Below are 22,770 nucleotides of genomic sequence, written 5' to 3' on the forward strand. Positions count from 1 at the left end.
TGGAGGTGGTTCCCGCACTCGAGCGGGCGGAAAAGCCCACGGTGAATGCCTCGGGGTCTCCCCCAATGCTGCGGGCAGGGGGAAGGGAGGAGGAAACGAACTTCCCCGCCCGGGAGAACCACCCGGATTCCCAACCTGGGGGAGAGGCCTTTAGATGTCCGGGAAGCCGAGGGGAAACCCCGGGCACCTTCCCGGGTATCTATTCGCCAAGAGAGGGTCAACCGGTTGGCGCACATTGGTTACCATGACAATACTACAGCTCCAGTTTCCATGGCAGCTGCTGATCCAATCCAGTTGGCTTCCTTTCTCTTCTTCCCTGGGCTCCACCCCACCCCCTCCAACAGTCTCCCTGCGTGCGGGGAGGAGGGGCCGCGGAAAACAAGAAGGGGTCCTTCGTGTCACTCTAGGGCACGAGGGGAGACCAGAGTCCAGACTGGCGGGCGGAACTGTAGGAGGAAGGGGCGCCGTTTCCGGCAGGGAAGAGTGGAGGATTGGAACAAGGAAGAGAGAAGTCGGGTGGGGTTGAAAGACGGGGGAAGACTTTGAGTGTGACTCCCCGTAGATCTGGGCTCGATGGTCCCGGTGAGGCTGGGGTGGCCCCCTTGCGCCGGGGAGAGGCGTGGATTGGCCGGAAACCGCCCAGCCCCCGCAGCGGGCTACTCAGCTACAGCACAGCTGCCGTCCAGGTAGCTGCTCCCCCGAGGAAGCGGTACCGAGTCGGAAACCACAGAGGGGCCGGCGCCGCTGAAGTCTCGCGAGAGGGATCCCTACTTCCTTCCTCCGCTTCTCCTCTTCCCCCGCCCCTTCTCCACCCCCCTCCCGGGTCGGAGTGTCCCTGCGCCCCACGGGCCGGAGCTGCAGCGAGAGCAGCTTTCCCCGGGCCCTCCCCTTCGCCTCCCTCACCCCCACCCCCCCGCCGAGCGAGGAGGAGCCGGAGGAGAGGAAGATGGCGGCGGCCGCCAGCACCCGCGGGGCCGCGGGGCCGCTCCGAGGAGCCTGAGGAACCCTAGAGGCTTCGCGGGAAGACGCGGCGGCGGAGGATGAGCCTGCTGAGCGCGCAGTATCTCCGGTGAGTGCCGGGCCGGCCCGGACGGAGGGGAGCGGGCCGCGGGCTGGGGCATGGAGCCACCGACCCAGAGGTGGTATATCCGGGGTGGCGGGGGAGTTGCTGTGTCCTCTTTCCCCGGCGGGAGGTGGGGGCTGGAGGGGCCCCGCGCGAGGCGGCGGAGCGGGCGCGCAGGGGTGCCCAGCCCCTGCGGCGGGCCGGGCTGGTCCCCGCGAAGCCGGCTCGCCTCGGTGCGGGGAAGGAGGTTACGGAAGCGGGAGCATGTGTGCGCGCGCGCTCGGGTCGCGGGCTCGCCGGTGCGGGCTAGGGAGGGCGCCCGGGGAGGCGGCGGCGGCGGCGACCCCGAGTGGAGGTGGGTGTGGAGGAGTGTGAGCCCCGCGGCGGGGGAAGCGCGGTGCGTAATCGGAGGACCGGGTGGCAGTGTGCACACCTGGGATGTGTGGGGGGCTGGAGGAGGGGGAGACCGCAGGAAACCGGCGTGAGCGCTTCCTTCTCGGGCTGGGGGTGCCGAGGAATCCTGCCATCTGTAGTTAGTTGGCGGAGTGGGGGCGGGGGCATGCGGAGAGGTAGTGGATGAGGAAGTGAGGAGCGAGAGAGGTACAAGGGACGGGCTTGGGTTCCCCTGAAGAAACTGGGTTAGAACCCGTGCGGTCGGGAGACACCATTCTTTCAGAGTGGCGTAAGGACCTTGCCCGGCGGAGGTAGAATGACGCATGGATACAGGGTGCGAGTATGAGATGTGCCTGGGGTGGAGTGAGACGGCCGGGGGGCGATGGATACAGGTTTTAGGAGGCGGGGGGAAGATGCAGGCACATTGGAAGCAAGTATATGATGGCGAGAGCATACTGAGTGGAAAGACACCAGCTATTTATTGTGCACCCAGGAAGGGTCCATGGAAGCTGAATTAAGACCTTGGAGGTAGAGGTAAACAAGGGTCAGAGTCTTGATGGCAGAAAAAATTAAGGTGGTTACCCCCTGAGATAAATTGGGGGCTGCTACTGTTTAAAAGGGGAAGGCGGGCTTTAGAGTTGGATCCCTTTGTGTTTAGGAGCAGAACCAAGAAAGGCAGGCTTGTTACCACAAAGTGGTTTCATACCTTTCGGAGGAGGAACTGGGATGGGGTAGTCGTCTGCAATGAGCAGAAAAGTCACTTCAGTTGTTTAGCGAAGTGAAAGTATTGGTGGGTTGAATGCCAGAGTTTCACAGGGACAGGGATCCGCACAACATGTGTGCCCCATGACTTACTGGGTAGTTGGAAGGATGTATATCAAGGCCCTTTTCTTCTCCTCTGATACCTGTTTATTGTTTAAGATGTCAGATAAACTTAATACACCTGCGGGAAAGGCCTGTGGTAGATGCTGTAGAGGGGTGGGTATGGAAACTGGTCATCAGGATAGTCCTTTTTAATTTTAAGGAGTTTGCAGTTTAGTATACATTAGGCAAGTAAATAAGTAACAGCACAGAGTGAAAATGGTGTTATAAAAGTCCAAAGGCAGGAGATTACTTGAGCAGTTGGTGGGAATCAGGAAAAATGTCCTTTGCTTATTTACTCATTCATACACTCATGAGTCATCATCAGTCATTTTGTTGATCACCTATATAGGAGACCTTATACCAGCTGCTATGAATAGAAAAGGAAGAACTCCACCCGCTTCTTACAGAGTTTACAGTTTGTTAGGCTTCAAGGAGAAAATGGCACTTAAAATGGTCCTGAAGGATAAACAGTATCCAATAATTTATCCAAATTATTATCTAATATTAAAAGTATGGGTTGAGAAGAGTGGAATCCAAATGAAAGGAAACTGAGCAGAGATATGTAGATAGGGAGGTTGGGGGCTTGCAGAGGTGTTCAGTCCAGTTACACAAGAACATAGAGCCATGCAGCTGGAAAAACATAGTTTTATAAGTTAAGTTTTACGCCTTCCTTTTACAGATGAGGAAATATAGCCCAAAGAAGTTAAAATTGTTGAGGATTATATATAAGCTGGTATGTGGAAGCTCTGTAACTCAAATGTAGGTCTTTTTAAGTCCAAATCAGCTGCATTGTGCAAAATGTCTGGGTTCATCCATTCTTTCCACAAATATGTATTGAGGCACTGAGGATATTGTGGTGAGCAAAATGAACAGATGAATAGGTTTATCAGGTGATGACAATACTAGGAAGAAAAAAAAGCAAGAGAGGGTGACCACTTGATAAGGTGCCCATATTTGAGAGGGTCTTGACTCTCATAATATATAGTTTATAGTTAAAATGAATGGGCAATAAAGAATCTGAGTTGATTTGTTTAGAAGGAAATTCACATGTTCATAGCTATGTATTAGAAAGATGAACCTTTGTAGTGTAATGGGCAGTTAAGGCCAGAAATAAGGTGGTGGAAGTGGGACTAGAAAGGTATGATAAAAAGCAGATCGGGAGAGTGGGACTATTAATGGGAAGATCAATTGGCTTTGAGGGGCTTCTGTGTTAATATATCTTATATCTTATATTTTGTAAGTCATCGTGGTCCAGAAGACTTATCCTTAAGATGTGAAATCAATGGTCGGCAGCTGGAGATGAATTGAGTTCTTAGAAGAAGGGAGAAAGAATAAGAGTGAACGCAGTGTTTGAATAACCTTTATTTTCCAGCTAAAGTTGAACAGGTAAAATGGAGCTGGCATAAGACCTGGAATCCCTTAGAGCAACAGTCGCCAACCGGAGGTCGGAGAGGTCTGAAAGGTTGGCCACCGCTGCCTTAGAGGTTCCTGGGAGCCAATCTTTTCTCAATCTTGCACATCTGTCCTACGTAAATAAAGCAAGTCTTAGGGCTAATAATAGTCTGGGACAAGCCTTTCTAATAAAGAAAGGCTTCCACCAGCCCAAATGTCCTCTCTCCCTTTAAGGTAATCATTCTATTAAAAGTTTGGTGTGGGGAGACTAGGGAATGTCTTCAGGGAAGCATTATGTTCACTTTTCTTTGATGAAAAAGGAACCGTTGGTTTTTATAGACAACTCAGGGAGGATGCTGGGTAGTGCCGAATGAGTATAGTTGAGGGTATAGCATTTATTCGTTGTGACCTTGACTTTAGGTCTTGTCTACCTTTGTCAGTATAAGACCATGACTGGGCAACTTTTAAACTGCATAGCTACTGATCTTCCCCATGTAGATGAAAATTAGTTTTGTCTCAGCTGAATTAATTTTTAGAGCAAGTGAGCTCGGTGTCTCACATTGAAATGGTGGGGTGGTGGCAAATCAGGAGCAAGGTGGTAGTTTCAAAAGCATAAGAAATGAGGATATGAGGTAAGAAGCAGCAGTAAGACAAGGAAAGAAAAGGGATTCAACATCAAGTGGACCGAATTGGTCTTGAGTTGGTAGAAATAGAGCAGATTTGAAAGATAGGAAAAACTGTTTTCTGTATGGGAAAGGAGGTGGTGATCTGGGCAAGAAAATATGAAACTTTTTTTTGTTAGAAGGGATGTGTCATTTAAAAAAAATAGCGACTGACAAGACTCCTATCCAAATGAATAAGTTGGGAGTACTTTCCTACACTTTATAAAATAAGACATGGTCTTAAATATAGGAGTTCTAGACTGTAATTGGAAATTTATTACCCAATTTGAAAAAAATAGTATTTTTTCTTGATTTATGACAAAATGGAAAGATTTTTAAAATCTAACACCTGTTGAGTAAAAGAAAAGGGTGTATTGAATATAGTTGATATGATAAGGGTGGGAGAAGGGTGAGAATAGGCCATAGATAAGATAGTAGGTGAGGTATAACGTCATGCTTTAATAGAATAACATTTGCAATAATAGAAATATAAAAATTAACATGTCAGATTTAGAAAAGCGGGGCGGGGGGGGGGGGGCGGGGGGGGGTGCTACTGATGTACCAGACAGGGAAGACATCATCGAAGTTGTTTTGGAAGGTGAGAAAGTAGGACAGTCATAGCCATAGGGAACACCAGTCACATAGGGCAAATCTTGTTAGAAAAGGCGGCACAGGTGCCACTGAGTGACATCTGCTACCTTTGCAGGAGCCAACTGTTTATACTCTGAACCCCTCTAACTTTCTTCCTCTCCTTCACTGTGCTCTTCGACTTTGTCTTTAATTTCTTTCTGTGCTGTACGTTTTTCAGTGAGATCTACTTGAAGTTGATCCCTGATGTTAGTCCCCTTAACACAGTGGTTCTCAACCTTGACTGCACATTAGAATCACCTGGGAATCTTTTTAAAATCCTGATTTCTGGGCCTCATCCTCCGGAAATTCTGTTTCTTTGTTACTAATGTTGTGGCCCCACCCATAACAAAGAAACAGAATTTCCGGAGGATGAGGCCCAGAAATCAGGATTTTAAAAAGATTCCCAGGTGATTCTACTGTGCAGCCAAGATTGAGAACCACTGCCTTAACAGGAAAGGTCTACAAATTATCTGTTGTATTGTTGTCGTTTTTTTTATGATACTTTAGTGAAGAGGCTGCATTCCAGTGGCACTTTCTTTGTCAGTAACTTTGTTTCTTCCTCTAACCAGAGGTAGAAATAATATAACAGCAACAAGGTTGATGTTTAAATACTAATTAAAATATTCAGTATGTTGTAAGAGAAAATATATCACTGTAAATCTTGGAACAGAGGGAGATGAGGGAAGGGATGAGGCTGGATAAAGCAGAACCTTAACCTAGCCTGGGGAGAAGAACAGGGATGATAGTATATATATTCCTCTATTTGGCCTGGGTATTCACCATCTCTGAAAACCAAGAAATCCTATAGCACATACTGATAATTCATGTGGTGAAGAAGTCTTACCCCTGACCCATTCACCACCACCTCTCACCATGTACAGGATTTTAGCTTTGGTCCCAGAAAATCAGCCCAACATGGCTGATTTATCAAACATGGTAAAATTGTTTGAAGAAGAAAAAAAAAAGAAACTTTCTTGGGGCTTATAAGTCTATTTTTTGTTATAATGGTATTAATAGAATTTTACCTGCTTGAATATTGACAGGCTAAATTATTTTGGCAGTTAATTTCTGCTTCCCTTGTGGTTTCAGTTAGACTCAAAATGTATACTTCCTGTCCTAGTGTATGTTTCACTGCTGTCCTTCAGCTGTTACACTTTACCTTCATGGTAGATGAAGCAATTGCTGAGTTTTTGTTTTGTTTTTTTAAGATATATAGTGAGCTCTGGATACATTATTGTAGTAAGTTTTTTTTTTTAATGGCAGTTTTTTAAAAATATATACTTTATTGATTTTTTACAGAGAGGAAGGGAGAAGGATAGAGAGTTAGAAACATCGATGAGAGAGAAACATCCATCAACTGCCTCCTGCATACCCCCTACTGGGGATGTGCCTGCAACCAAGGAACATGCCCTTGACTGGAATCGAACCTGGGACCCTTCAGTCCGCAGGCCGACGCTCTATCCACTGAGCCAAACCGGTTAGGGCTGTAGTAAGTTTTTTATGAGGCATTTTTGCGATGGAGAGTGGTTGAAACTTTAAAAAGACTAGTTTGTTTTATAGTGGAGAAATACTATAAGCAGCCTCCAACTACAACTCTAAACCTGGCTAGCCTTTATATTTCATTATTATTATTATTATTAAACATATTTTATTGATTTTTTACAGAGAGGAAGAGAGAGGGGTAGAGAGTTAGAAACATCGATGAGAGAGAAACATCGATCAGCTGCCTCCTGCACACCTCCTACTGGGAATGTGCCTGCAACTAAGGTACATGCCCTTGACTGGAATCGAACCTGGGACCTTTCAGTCCGCAGGCTGACGCTTTAGCCACTGAGCCAAACCGGTTAGGGCTATTATTATTATTTTATTGATTTCAGAGAGGAAGGGAGAGGGAGAGAGAGATAGAAACATCAATGATGAGAGAGAATCATTGATATGCTGCCTCCTGCACGCCCCCCACTGGGGATTGAGCCTGCAACCCAGGCATGTGCCCTTGACTGGAATCGAACCTGGGACCCTTAAGTCTGCAGGCTGATGCTCTATCCACTGAGCCAAACCAGCTAGGGCCATTTATTTTTTTAATTGGTTGCATGAATGAGTACCTGAAAGTTTAGGTGGGTTAGTTTAACTGATTGCTCATGTTTAGAGCATAAATTATTAAGGAGATGTCTTTCAAATAATAGATTGCTCTGTATGTGGGTATTTTGATAAATGGTCATCAGATTGCCATTTAAGATTTTAATCAAGCTATATTTTAATTAAGTTCAGTTGTGTGGATAGACTTATCAGTGGTCCAGGAGATTGTTTAACTAAGAAGGGTTAATCAGCCATTATAGAAAAACACAGAGATGGAGTTTTGGCAAACATGTCACATAGTAAGTGAGAACTTGTAACCAACTCCTGTAGAGGAGGAAAGTTAGAGGGGAGGAGGAAAGTGGAGCTGTGTAGGAAGGTTGTTTTCTCTGAATCTCCCTTAGACCCAATTTTTGCTCAGTGGGAAGAGTAGGTAACTACTAATTGTTTAAGAAAATTTTAGGAGTCTCAGGTAGACCACGTAGCAATTTTGTTCCGAGTCTTTTTTCTTCTTCTTTGCTTCATTTACAAGAGTTTCTTAACCTTGACACATACTGGCATTTTGTGCCAATTCTTTGTTGTGGGGAGCAGTGCTCTGTGTCGTATGATTTTAGCAGCATCCCTGGCGTCTACCCTCTAGATGCCAGTATCATTCTCGTCTATTTGTGACAACCCAAAATGTTTCTACACATTGCCCATGTTCCCTGTGGGTGCAGATTCATTTCCAGTTGAGAACCACTGATTTAGGAAGATATATATGCACAGCATAGATGTATTATTTTTTTCACCTCCTTTAAGCCACAGATTTCCTTCTTAGGCTTCTCTTTACAGTTTTCTCTTAGGTAGTAATAGGCTAGTTACCATGTTTAGACTTTACCCATAAAAACTTGTACATGTTTAAGTGTATTTTTTAATCTCTGTTTTATTTTATGGGAAATCATTGAATACTTACTATGTGGGAAGCACAATTACAGGGGTTTCGCCTTTGGGAAACTCAGAGATACCAGAGAAAGACATTTAAGTCACTAAAAGCAGATAAACTGGTAAGTGCTATGTTAGAGGAACAGAAGTACTGTGTAAGTATAGGGAAGAACTTCCAATAGAGGTAGAGGTGGGTGAGGAAGTGAGGTATCTTGGAGGAGGTGAGATTTGATCTGGGTTTTGAAAGATGGATGGACTTTTAAAAGTGGATATTGGGCAAATTGATATTTTATGCAGGAGGAACATCTCATGGTTCCTTTATTCCAAATACATTTTAAAAAAATTCATTCACTCCCATGTAATACATTCTGGCCAGGCCTTTCTAAGTTTTTCTTAGAAAAGATAGGTTATGGACAGAGTAGAGATGTGGAAGTGGGAGTTCTGAAGACTGTGGGTGTCGAAAGGGGAAAGTGGTTTGATTAGAGTCTGCAGAATCTCCTCATTGTCTTCTGAACCTGTGTAGCCATTCCTCTGTAATGTTACCTCCCAGGCCATTTCCCTTGTAGAGTACCATCCTCCTCTATCTTACTTCAGCTTCACTTTCTCTGAAGACTTCTTGTGCACACCAGTGATTTCTGTATTCTTTGAACTTTGTGGCATTTTCTGTCTCTTTGTTATTTGGTACTTAAAATTTCCAAGTTTGTAATGATCTCTTTTTTTTTATATGTGAACTATCTCTACAGCTAGACTGAGTGTGGTAGAGACCATGCTCAGGATTTTTAAAATATACAATGTACATAATGGTATTGAATGAAGTTTTTATGCTTTTGTTTTTGTAAAACACAGAATACTTAGAGATACTAGTGCTAGGCTCTGAGAATATAAAAACAAATAAACAGATTTTTGTTCCTGGGGGAAATGGATGTTGCACATGTATTTCAAATTCAATATAATGAGGCAACTACTATGTTAAATGTTTTCATTTTATTTCATTTAAGAGATGCCGTTACTTTACTGAGGGAAGTGGAACTTCTGTCTGGGGAGTGCAGAGAAAGCTTCTGGAGTTGAACCCTTAGCTCAGTCTTAAAAGATGAGTAGGATTAGCTAGATGAAGACAGAAGGGAAGACTATAGTAGGCAGGGGAACAAAATGAGTTAAATGCTTGGAGCAGTGCATTTGAGAAACTCTAAAAGGTTTGGTATTAGGAATGATAGTTCTCTTGATGTAAACATCATGATTAGATCAGACTGGCAGTCATGTTATGTCATAAATTAAAGAGATTTTGATTAGTCACTCTCTCATCCTGTGTTTCCTTTGGGAGTCTAAGGTTCTTTCTACAAACCTGGTCATTAATCTTATGGGAGCAATTTATGTTTGAATGGCTGATGTTGATTGTACATGTTTCTATTGGAATAGGGAGGCACAAAAGAAAGATATGTATGTAATGCCTGCAGTATTTCCTTTGAAGCATATAAAGATTTAAATTTCCTTACCTTACCTTTGTAAGTAGCTTCATCTTTGGCAAAACTTAGTTATTTGGAACGTTATTAAATTATTATGTAGGAGATGAGAATTTTAGTAAATACATGTAATTCTGAAAATATCTTTGAATTGATAGGACTTTATACAATCCTCACCTGAGTGTGGTAGTTCTGAAGATTGTGGGTGTCGAAAGGGGAAAGTGGTTTGATTAGAGTCTGCAGAATCTCCTCATTGTCTTCTGAACCTGTGTAGCCATTCCTCTGTAATGTTACCTCCCAGGCCATTTCCCTTGTAGAGTACCATCCTCCTCTATCTTACTTCAGCTTCACACATAGAATGGAGATCAGACATAGAATGGAGGTAGAAGTGAGATAAGGGGGGAAAGACATTAAGTCTTTTTGGATTTAACTTTTCAAATCTCATAAAAAATTTTCAGACCCTTTTTGATGATTAACATTTTCACAGTTCTTGATGGCATTTTTTTCTTCTGTAGTGTCGGTTTTAAGTGAAATGCGTGATTCTAAAATCTATATTTAAAAAACTGCTGTATTGGTGCGTTAATATCCTGTTTTCTGAAAACTCCATTGGTTCACTAACCACGTAAGTTGAATCTTGCCCTCCCCCCCCCCCCCACCCCGCCCCACCCCTGACTTAGTATTTTACTACTGTATTAGTTAGGCTAATTATTACAATGTGTTTTACTAATAATGCCTCTTAGAAAGGTCATCAATTATTTATGTAGTTTGTTTTTAATCAGGTGCCAACCTAACCAAATTTTCTTTGAGATACTATGAAGTGATGAGATATCTGTAATAAGATAATTAGAGTAAAGTGATGCTGTCAAGTAGTGTAATATATGTAATTTAGATGGTTTCCTAGCAAAGCAGCATGTTTTAGTGAATTGAATGAGCAAGGCCTTTGAGTTAAGATTGGCCTAATTTGTAATTAGGTTGTTCCAAGTTCAGATTCCAGCACTGTATAGCAATGTGACCTTGAGCCCCTGCTCTGTATTTTCCTATCTATAAACTGACAATGATAGAATTATTAGGAAAATTACTTGAGAAGATGCATATATAAAACTCCGCATAGTTCCACGTTGGTAAAGAGCCTAATGTATGCATTGTATTCATTTTCTGCATTTCTGCATGTATCAGTATTTAATTTATGAACTTGTTAATGTATCCTTTAAATTGGGTGGGAGCAGTTGTGTCTTAAATAGTTATAGGGTGGTGGAAGGGTCTTTTTACTGTGAAGTGATCTACTTTATTCTTCAAGGGTACCCTTTTACATTTTACTAGTACTTTATATTTTTCACACATTTTAATAAAATTTTCTTCTTAGCTCTCCTGTACAGTAACCTTATGTTACTGGATTGGCATTTTGTAAAGAAGGAAAATGATACTCAAGGTACCTAATTAGTGGCAGAGTTGGGATTAGCTTTTATTTTATTTTTCATGAACACTGTACATGTCCTGCTGGAAGGATTGGCTTTAATCTGCTCCCTTTTTGACCACTGTACACATTTGGGCAGTGCTCTTAAAAATGAACTTCCCGTTTTGTTATCTGTGTTTGCCATTGGCACTGTCAAGTAGTTTAATTTATGTAATTTATATGGCTCACAATTAGTGGTTTCAAATTCATGTATTAAAAAGCATATTTCTTAAAAGTTAATTTTTTAAAATTTCAAGTGCTGACATAGAACTGGTTCATTATTATGAAAATGCTATAATGAACATTCTTGTACACACATATCCTTATGTACACTTGAATGACAGGGTGTGTACATTTAAAAATACTTCCGTTAAGTGTGGTAGGCAGAATAATGTGCTTTCCATACCCCCAAAAGATGTCTACATTTTGATCCCCAGACTCTAATAATCTATTATGTTACATGGCAAGGGGGAATTAAGGTTGCTAATCAGCTGAGTATAAAATAAAGAGGTTATCATGGATTATTTGGTAGGCCCACTGTAATCACAAGTATCCTTTTAAGTGTGGAAAAGGGAGGCAGCTGGGGGTCACAAGCCAAGGAATGCACACACCCTCGAGAACCAGACAGGTGAAAACTGGAATTCTTCCCTAGAGCCTCCTGAAAGCAACATAGTCATGGTGACATCTTGATTTGACCTCACTGGGACCCATTTAGGCTTTTGACTTTCAGACCTGTAAGATAATAAATTTGTGTTGTTTTATGCCACTGAATTTGTGGTAATCAGTTACATCAACAGTAGAGAACTAATACATGGTAGATGTTGCAGAAAATTCATACTGTTTATTCTGGCCTTAGCACTATTTAAAAAGTACCTGTATCCTTATATCCTCACTAGTACTAAAGGTTTCTTGCATCACACTTTTTTTTTTTTTTTTTTTGAGGCAGATTCAATGATGTTTTTATTTGTCTAGCATTTCTCAGAATGCTTTCTACTGAATGTTAATTCTCTGGGAAATTCATAGACGTTAGGATTCTCAATATTGTCATGGCAAAAGAAATTTAAGAATCCTGGGTTAAACTGGATTCTTACTTAGGGCTTCTCATAGTTTGTAACATGCTAATGTGATTAGGAAACTTTCAAGAGGGAATGTTTATTTTCTGAAAGTTATGTCACATCTCACAAAACTGATACTTTTTGGGGACACTTCTTTGAAAATGTGGCTCTCCTTTTTTTTGGTTCTTTTATCTCTTAATGTTTCTCTATAATACAGTGACCTTCACATATGCCCATATCATATCTTAGACCTTGTCATTCTTCAGAATTCTTCTACTTCTAAAACCTTACACGCAACCATTCCATTTTGACTACGACCTCATCCCCATTATTCCAACTGCTTCTATTTAAGTCTTCTAGTATATTGGAATCAGAGAGAGAAAGACCACACTAGTGAGTTGAAAGAGGTGATTAATTAGGAGGTTCCAGTGAGAAATGATGGGGGCCAGACTGAGTGACTAACATACATGTTCATCTTCATACAAGAACCCCGTTGAAGTAAGTGCTTTTCTTGGTAAGGCAGGAGTTACTTTCTTTGGCTTTAGACCCAAATGTGGACACAGTTTCTTTAGGTTATTCATTTCGGGTTCACAGATTCCCAAGTAAGGTAAGATGGAAAGAAGAGAATAATTTGGAATCTGAGAATTATGGCCATGTAGTGTAAAGTGAGTTTAAAAATGATATAATGTAATACCAAGCTAATAAAATAACCTTCCAGCTTTCTGCTTTCCTGTTTGTTGCCTTCACTGTTTCTTCATACCTGTAATAACAATTAGTCTTTCCTCTCCACTATTTTTGGCAGCTGGTGTGAAGCTAGCTACAAGGGATAGCAGCACTTAGAAATGTGTCACCATGAGTAATTCTCTCTCATTTTATTTTATTTTTTTTTAAAATATATTTTATTGATTTTTTACAGAGAGGAAGGGAGAGAGATAGAGAGTTAGAAACATCGATGAGAGAGACATCGATCAGCTGCCTCCTGCACATCTCCCACTGGGGATGTGCCTGCAACCCAGGTACATGCCCTTGACCGGAATCGAACCTGGGACCTTTCAGTCCGCAGGCCGACGCTCTATCCACTGAGCCAAACCGGTTTTGGCAATTCTCTCTCATTTTAAATGCTCACAGGGAATTGCTTTCTTTTGTGTGAGGATTTAATTGTTTGTGTGTTGCATTTGGGGGATGTGTGCAGTATATCCTGATTTTGTAGCCCTACAGGTATAACCGTTAATATAAATCTTTGTGAAACTTTGAAAGGGAATCATGAGTTAATATCCTTTATTTTAAATTGTTTGCTGTTATTTTATGATTTTATAAAAAATATTTTTAGGAATCATTTTGACCTGCTTGTTGTCTAAAGCAGCGGTCACCAACCTTTCGGATCTCACGGACCACTGGTGGTCCTTGGACCACAGGTTGGTGACCGCTGATCCAAAGGTTTCCTTAAACCAGCGGTCGCCAACCTTTTGGACTTCACGGACCACCGGTTGGCGACCGCTGGTCTAAAGGGATGTGTTAAATAACTGGATCATATTATCTTATTTATTTTTGGGAGATAAAGTGGTTGCAAAGAATGCTTTTTAAAAAAGTATTGAGTCTAGTAGGGTTGAAAACCATTATTCTGGCATACTTCATCTAATGTTAAATTTTAGTTGAAGAGAAATAGTCTTCCAGTTGTTGATAGCTTAATCTAACTCATGTAGGTTGTTGGACTTATCCATGTTCTGTTTGAGGTTTCAAGTTTTGTATTTCTGTAGGATTATATAATATACTGTATATACTAGGTAGATCCCAATGTGAAGAAAACAAAATCTGACTAAGAGAACCAAGTAAATGATCATGGACTTCTTTAATTGACTGTTTGAAATGGTAGGTTTTCTGAACTTAAAAAGAAGTATGTTGCCTAGCCAGTGTGGCTCAGTGTTTGAGCATTGACCCATGCACCAAGAGGTCACAGGTTTGATTCCCAGTCAGGGCATATGCCTAGGTTGCCAGCTAGATCCCCAGGAGAGAGGGTGCAGGAGGCAGCCCACCGATATTGATGTTTCCCTCTCGATGATGTTTCTATCTCTCTCCTTCTCTCTTCCTCTCTAAAATCAATAAAATCATATTTTAAAAAAAAAGACGTATTCCTAGTTATCGGATGAAAAATCTTTTAAACTTTTTCTGGAAGGCCTTTGAAACTATTGCCAGTTTGAGAAACCTTGAATTTTTAGGGTCTTAGCCTTTAGATGCTGTCTAGTCCAAATTAATATAAGCTTATTTGAGCAACTTGTAGTCTGGCAGGTGCTGTTAGGCACTGAATATACAAGGTTGAATGGGACAGTCTCTAGAGGAGGAAATGTGTAAACAAGTAACTTCATTATAGTACATACAGTAATACAAGTGGGCATTAAGATGTACTGGGAGTGCTTGGCTAAGCCAAGGCCCCTTACTGAAGTTGCTGAATCTTAAAGCATAAGAAGGGGTTAACCTGACAGGAAGGGAAATGGGCAGATTGAAAATGCATGAATAAGCAAGGAACTAAAAAACTAATTTAGTTTTATTGGGTCATAAAGTATAAAGTGGGGAGTTGTGGGACCTTACATACTCTGTTAAAGAGCTTGGGTTTTGTCATAAGTTATTTTTTGTCAGTCTTTTTCACTAAAGTACAACTGAAGTCACAGGCAATTGGATACATGCTTTGGAAGTGTGGAGATAAAATCCACATAAACCTCTTGTATGCTTGAAATTTCTCTTAAGACTAGTGTTTATTGTTTTAAAAGTATGAATAACTTTGTCTTTTATTCTATAATTGATTATTAGTGTATCTAGCTCATAGAAATTACCAAATCATTGTTCAGTGAATGAAAATTTAAAAATCTGCCATTACCAGCTGATCTTAGGATTTAAGCATTATTCATACCTCCTGTAATTGCTTTACATGTTGTTGTGGTGGGTTGTTTTTTTTAAGTAATTAAACCTATGGTTTAATTGCTTTACATGTTTTTCCTTCAGTAAGCAGTCCTGCTTGGACCAACCATCTGCTCCTGTGTTCCACAGGGCACTCTCACCTTGGTGTACTACAAGAACCCTGCTGGGTAACTGGTATCTGTTCTGTAGAGATCACTCTGCTTTAGACACAGAGGGAGATTTTTTTTTTAATCTAAAACAAAAAAATCTAGGATCACATTTTTATCTAAAACCAAAATGCTGGAAATAGACAGAACAATTTAAAAATGTGTTTTTTAAGAAACTAAATTTAAAAAGGAAAAAAGCTTTGATATTCTTTACCTTTGACATGAAATCATTTCAAATAAAGAGAAAATAATTTAATTTTGATCATGTAGTTTTCTATTATGGGTTAACTCATATTTTCCTCCTCTCCTCTATCTAGAATGTCTTAAAATCATTCTACCTTATGAGAAATTGGATGTTCTTGCAGATAGGAAACGTTTCATTTAAGTCCCAGATGAGGACCGGAAACTTGAAATCAGAGGAGCATCTGAAATCAAGTAATATTAGGTAGGATAAAAATTACAAGGGTTTCTACATGTTTGTGTTCCTTTTAGAGATGGGTGTATTTTAAAGTACTCTTATTCTAAAGTACTCTTCTATGAACACTAATAGAAGAATTAGAGACTTTCTGAAGCATTTGGTATTAGCCAAGATGGGAGTGGGAAGTGCTAAAGACATATTTTTTTTACTTATGTGATTTCATTAAGAACTTCGGCATATGTTTACTTTCTCATGAGCATTTGTATCTTATACTCCAAGGAAGTTTTCAAAACATTTACTAAATTAAATTTAAGAAATCTTTGTGTTTATGTATGTCTGAATATTTATAAGCTTAAGGACATGTGCTTCGTCTTGTAGATTATCCTTCCTACATTTTGGGTTACATGTGTAGCAGTTCATTTGAGTGTAGGGAGCATCAGCTCTTGGTTCTGTTTGTCAGCATGGATGCAGTCAGTGTGCAGATAGAGAAGCCCTCTCTAACCACATGGTGAGTAGTAACTTGTCCCAGTAGCTTGTACCAGTGATAATGACAGAATGTGTGAAGGTGCTTGATCTCAGAGATGTGGCTTTTAAGTGAGAATTGATAGTTGCCCCTAGAAGTTGATACCATGACAGCGACACATGTAGGACATTTCTCCACCCCACACTACTCCCAAATTCTCCTAGCATATTTCTGTCTAACCTTACCTTCCTCTAATTTATCCTGCCTCTTTTTCAAAGCCTGTTCTCGCTTCTAGCCTTATTAAGGACATTCTCGCCCTGACCAGTTTGGCTCAGTGGATGGAGCGTCGGCCTGCGGACTGAAGGGTCCCAGGTTCGATTCCGGTCAAGGGCATGTACCTTGGTTGCGAGCACATCCCAAGTTGAGGGTGTGCAGGAGGCGGCTGATCGATGTTTCTCTCTCATCGATGTTTCTAACTCTCTATCCCTCTCCCTTCCTCTCTGTAAAAAATCAATAAAATATATATATTTTTTTAAAAAAGGACATTCTCATGTCCTTTATCTTTTCCAGAACCATGCTCTATCAATTTTGTTCTCATTTTCTTATATCTTCAACCTTTCTTTAAACTTAGTACTGGTTTAAGTCAACTTAAGAATTGACTTGGCCGAAACCGGTTTGGCTCAGTGGATAGAGCGTTGGCCTGTGGACTGACGGGTCCCGGGTTTGATTCCGGTCAGCCGCGTGTACGTTGGTTGCGGGCACATCCCCAGTAGGAGATGTGCAGGAGGCAGCTGGTCGATGTTTCTCTCTCATCGATGTTTCTAACTCTCTATCCGTCTCCCTTCCTCTCTGTAAAAAATCAGTAAAATATATTTTTTAAAGAAGAATTGACTTAAACTTCTCCTTCCCATTTGTTCCTCAACCCCCTTCAGTTTGATGTTTTTTCTGGCAAGGCTATTGTTGACCCGTATTTCACTGAATCCAACACTTTCCAGTCCTTATAGTACTTTTCCACTGATTTTATTTTGTTGACTTCTTTTTATCTTATTTTCCACACACCACTCTTCTCTTGCCCTCATATATGTATTTGACAGTTTCTTCTTCTTCTTCTTCATGGGCTCTTTCTTTCATCTGCCCCTTAACAATGAAGATAGGGAGCTAGCTCCATCCCTTTGCCTTTCTGGGCTATTAACATTTACTCTCATGGTTTTCTTAACCATCAATGTGCTGATCACCCCAGCACTGTATCTTCTAGTCTTGCCATCTTCCCTGTACTTGACACTCTAAGTGCCTGCTTAACAAAGCTCCACCTTTTCATACCACCAGCTGTCCAATCTGGGAATGATTTTAGACTGTTTCTTCTGCTGATTTTACTTCTAGATATCTTATTATTTTGAAGTTTTTCCATATATCTGTAGTCTTCCTTCTAGTCTTACCCTTTGAAAATCTATCTTCCATGTATCCTGTTGGAAACTTTTAAAAATGCAATTCTGATAATGCTATGCCCCTGCCTAAAACCTAGTACTGGTTTCCTATTAGTTAAGTGGTTCCCAACCTTTTTTTGGCTATGCCCCACCTAAGCATCTCTAAAGTCCTGATGCCTCACCGCCCCCTGGTAGAATTCTTATTATTCAAAAAGTGAACTCCTATTCATATGGAGGAAGCCTCAAAGGCCATTAACTTGGTCTAAACAAGCTTCCAAATACACAAAACATGGCATTCATAAAAGAGTAAAATAAAAGAACAAAAGGACAGTTGAAGAACTAAGGAAGAAATCACTAAGAAATTGTTGCTGTAGCTGGTTTGGCTCAGTGGATAGAGCATTGGCTTGTGGACTGAAGGGTCCCAGGTTCAATTCTAGTCCAGGGCTCATGCCAGGGTTGTGGGCTTGATCCCGGTGGGGGACATTCAGGCGTCAGCCGATCGATGGTTCTCTCTCATCGTTGGTGTTTTAGCTCTCTCCCCTCTTCCTCTCTGAAATCAATGGAAAAAACACAAAATACACACACACACACACACACACACACACAAGCAAGCCTAAGTGACTGTCCGACCATTCGACCGTTAGCTATGAACGCACTGACCACCAGGGGGAAGACGCTCAATGCACAGGCATGGAAACATGGAACAGACTGATGAATCTCAGAGGGATGAGGGGAGGGAGGAAGAGATTAACCAAAGATCTTATATGCATCTACACCGATGGGGTCCATCAGCCTGGCCTGCGCCCACTTGCAATCCAGAACCCCTCAGGGGATGTTAGACTGCCGGTTTGGCCTGATCCCCCCAGGCCAGGCCAAGGGACCCAACTGGTGCATGAATCCATGCACTGGGCCTCTAGTATATATATAAAAAGAAATTGTTTTTAAAAATAATAATATGAAGTGACATGAAAAGATAGCAAATAAAGTTTCAAAACATATAACAGAGAACTTAAATGCATAAATATGTCACAATATATATTTATATACTGTATATGAGGCCCCTAGAACCATAGAAATACAAACAATTTACTCTTAATAACTCATTCTTGAATTGCCCCCCCTTAAAAATCAGATTGCCTCTCTGTGAGGCATGTGCCCCATGTTGGGAACCACTGTATTAGTTGAAAGACAGAACCTGAACTCTGTAATATGTCATGCAAGGCCTCACAATCTGCTGTCTGCCTTGACTCTCTAGCTCACCCCCTGTAGCCTCCTGCTTTGTGTCTACCTGCTTTACTAGCTCCCCCCCCCCCCCCCCCTTTTATTGTTGTGCTACTTCCTCTGCCTGGAAGAGTCATTCCTTCTCATCCTGTGAGATTTCCAGGCCAGAATAGGTCCTTAATTAAACTAGTTACATATTTTTAAATAATATAGATTATAGATTGAATATTGTAGGGTATTGGAGTGTCAGGAGATTAGAAAATTCATGACAAACTATAAAGTGCCATAGAGAGAAAGCAAGTTAGTATTTTTATTACCTTTTACTGAGAAAAGCTCCTTTAGGAGCAACATTTTCCCTATATGTTCTTTTCTATGAAATTCAACAGTACATCAGCAATACAATTTATTTTTTTAAAATATATTTTTATTGCTTTTTTACAGAGAGGAAGGGAAATGGATAGAGAGTTAGAAACATCGATGAGAGAGAAACATCGATCAGCTGCCTCCTGCATGCCCCCTACTGGGAATGTGCCCACAACCAAGGTACATGCCCTTGAGCAGAATCGAACCTGGGACCCTTCAGTCCACAGGCCAATGCTCTATCCACTGAGCAAAACTGGTTGGGGCAGCAATACAATTTATTTTTTCTGATTAATCGATGAGATTTGATGTCTTAGACGCAGTGGTTCTCAACCCTCCTAATGCCCCTACTCTTTAATACAGTTCTTCATGTTGTGGTGACCCCCAACCATAAAATTATTTTTGTTGCTACTTCATAACTGTAATTTTGCTACTGTTATGAATCGTAATGTAAATAACTGATATGCAGGATATATTTTCAGGGGTCGCGACCCACAGGTTGAGAACCACTGTTAGAGATCTGTAGATTATGTATGCTGTGTACCTGAGTGTATGAACATACTTGATAATGTTTGGCCTATTATTTTAGCACAAGTAATTATGTTAGGTTATTATGCTTATGATGATAAATTACAAATACTTATTATCTCAAATACTCCTTAGTACTGTATGGAATTAAGTAAATAAATTAACTTGAAATAAAACTATGGCTTTTATTTAAATTAAAAAAAATTGTCTAGCCTTGCCTTCCCAAACAAAAGAGGATTATTCACCTTTCCTTAGCAATTGTGAGTTTAGAGGATGTTGGCTTATATTTCTATGATCTGCTCATAGGAGAAAAGGAGGTTGAGAGTTCAGGTAGAGGAGTCTTCATTGTATCTACCCCTGATTTGGAACTATCTTCTATTTTTAAACTGAGAATCTTAATATGTGTCTTAATAATATGTTATTATCCTATGTTACCTTGCATTGTTATATAAGTGCTCTGTATAATCAAGGTATTTGTCAAAGAAGATAACCATTAATTTTAGTGTTTTTCCTTTAGTGACATTTTAAAAAATGGTTATAAAATGCTAACTATTGAAAGCTCCAGTTCTATGAGCTATTACTAGCAAACATTCTAGATTTTTTTCTTATAATCTTGTATAAGAAAGGTACTGTGATATAATGGTTAGGAATTCGTCTTTGGAACCAAACTGAGTTCAAATGATACCTGTATTACATACTTTCTAACTTGATGACCTTGGACATGTTATTTAACCTCTATCTCCTTGCATTTCTTGAGCTATAAAGATGGCAATAATAGTTCAGTGTGGATTAAATGATTACTTTATGTAAAGCACTTAGAACAGTGTCTAGTGATAGTAGTGCTATTCATAGTGTTAGCTATTTCAGTACCTAGTGCATTAGATTGCATTAAGTGTATTTATAGATCTCGATGATCATATCGTCTCCAAGAGTATTGTTTCACATTGTTAACTCTCAACATATTTGGTTATCACTGAATGTTTCAGATTTTATTTAGTTTTTAATGTCTTTTTCTTAGTATACATGCTTAATTTCCCATATTGTTTACAAATTGAGACAATATATTGAGTATTTTGAAAGCTTTATCTATATATATATAAAAGCCTAATATGCAAATTGTCTCCTCGGGAGTTCAACCAGGAGATCAGGAGTTCGATTGCTTGCTATGATGTGCACTGACCACCAGGCCTACGGACCCTACCTGTGCACAAATGTCATGCACCAGGCCTCTAGTATTTTATAACTATTTAATAATGCTATTTTTAAAATTATTGAAGGCATGATGATTTTAACTCTTAGATTCTTGGTTTATTCATTTTCTTTATTGATTCCTTCAGCTTAAAGTAAGAATATAAAGGAACTCTAGTTGCCACAAATTCTACCAAGAGAAAACATTTTAAAACTTTTACCTCTTTTTAAAATATATATATATTTTTTTTTATTGATTTCAAAGAGGAAGGGAGAGGGAGAAAGAATCATTGATCAGCTGCCTCCTGTACACGCCCTATTGGGGATCAAGCCTGCAACCCGGGCATGTGCCCTTGACCAGAATTGAACCCAGACACCTCAGTCCGCAGGCCAACGCTCTACCCATTGAGCCAAACCAGCCAGGGTGAAACTTTTACCTCTTTAAGCCTTGGCTATAGGCTATTAACTGTAATATTAGTCTTTAACAGTATTGGTTTTTAGCAAGAGCAGTAGGTCAATTGAGGTGTAGTACTTTTTTCTTTATAAAGTAAAATATAATCAAATAACCAATTTTGTGCTAATCTTTATGAAAGTTTGTATAAGCTAATCTTTATGAAAGTTGGTATAAGATCACATATCTGTTGACTTGGTTTCTTGTATATTATGCACTGTAAAAAAAGAAAACTAATACTTGTGTTATAAACAATTCTTAGTTTAACCTTTTTTCTCACCTGCCTAAATGGATATATTTGGTACACAGTAAAAAGGAAGAGTAAGTGGATAATCCTATATGATTAAAGCCTAATATGCTAAGTGCCCGGTTGTCCGTTCAACAATCAAAGCATAATATGCTAAGGCTGCTCAACCACTCGCTATGACATGCACTGACCACCAGGGGGCAGACACTTCGACTGATAGATTAGCTTGTTGCTGGGGTCTGGCCAATCGAGACTGAACAAGAGGAACCGGACATACCCTGGAGCCCTCCCGTGGTCCTCCCCGGCTGGCCAACCTCCCACGTCCCTCCCCCAGCCCTGATTGTGCACCAGTGGGATCCCTTGGCCTGGCTGTGCCCTCTCACAATCCGGGACCCCTCGGGGGATGTCAGAGAGCTGGTTTCGGCCTGATCCCACAGTCCAGGCAGAGGGACCCCACTGGTGCATGAATTGTGCACCGGGCCTCTAGTAGTATATAAACCTAACCTGGTTGGGCTTGATCCCCAGTGGCATGTAGGAGGCAGCCAAATAATGATTCTCATCATTGATGTTTCTCTCTCCCTCCCTCCCTTCCTCCCCCCGCCTTCTTCTCTGGCATCTATTAAAATATATTTTAAAAAACAAAACAACAACAAAAAACAATTCGCAAATTAATTTAATAAAAAAATATGAATGACATGGCCTATAAACACTAATTTTCTGGTTACATGAAACTATTTTTTTAAAATATATTTTATTGATTTTTTACAGAGAGGAAGGGAGAGGGATAGAGAGCCAGAAACATTGACGAGAGAGAAATATTGATCAGCTGCCTCCTGCACACTCCCCACTGGGGATGTGCCCGCAACCAAGGTACATGCCCTTGACCGGAATCGAACCCGGGACCCTTGAGTCCGCAGGCCGACGCTCTATCCACTGAGCCAAACCGGTTCTGGCAACATGAAACTATTTTTTAACAGTTCTCTTTGCCACAGGATTACAATATTAACTAATAAAAATAGATTTCTTTGCTCTGAGGAAACTGTTATTGATGATTCCTCCTGTAGGAAAACTATTTGGTGTGGGAACTTCTCACCTTTTTTTTTTTTTTTTTTTTTTTAATCAAGTAATCCCTAGAGCAGGAGAGGCAAACTTTTTCTGTGACGGGCCAGATAAATGTTTTAGGCTTGGTGGGCCGTGTGGTCTTTGTCTCCACTACTCAATTCTGCCCTTGTAGCAGAAAGCAGCCATAGACAGTATGTAAATTTATTTACAAAAAATAGATGCAGGGTGAAAGAGGGAATTTCACCCAAGGCTGACCACTGCACTAGAATATGAGTTTTACTTGTAGTTCTTCTGATTAAAACTTAGATATTTATTTCCTAATGTGAATAGATAACTATAATAATAAAAGCATCATATGCTAGTTAGACCAGACGTCCTTCTGG

The 22,770-nt window shown here is 40.7% G+C and overlaps 1 protein-coding gene across 5 annotated transcripts in view; it reads left to right on the forward strand.

Moving 5' to 3' along the window:
• The first annotated feature begins 819 nt into the window (after positions 1–819).
• Positions 820–22,770, forward strand: part of SMG7 (SMG7 nonsense mediated mRNA decay factor) — a 56,073-nt gene continuing 34,122 nt past the window's right edge. For 4 of the 5 annotated variants that reach the window (XM_070396868.1, XM_070396871.1, XM_070396870.1 and 1 more), the window contains exon 1: positions 15,352–15,470. In XM_070396868.1, coding sequence (XP_070252969.1) covers positions 15,367–15,470 — 104 coding nt within the window. In that variant the 5' untranslated portion in view covers positions 15,352–15,366. Of the gene's footprint in view, positions 1,070–15,351; positions 15,471–22,770 lie in introns of those variants that run through there. The other variant, XM_070396869.1, reaches the window with a different exon arrangement.

The sequence above is a fragment of the Myotis yumanensis genome, unplaced genomic scaffold (genome assembly GCF_028538775.1).
Source record: "Myotis yumanensis isolate MYYU_CA2020_CCGP unplaced genomic scaffold, mMyoYum1.0.hap1 SCAF_17, whole genome shotgun sequence".
Classification (NCBI taxonomy): Eukaryota; Metazoa; Chordata; class Mammalia; order Chiroptera; family Vespertilionidae; genus Myotis; species Myotis yumanensis.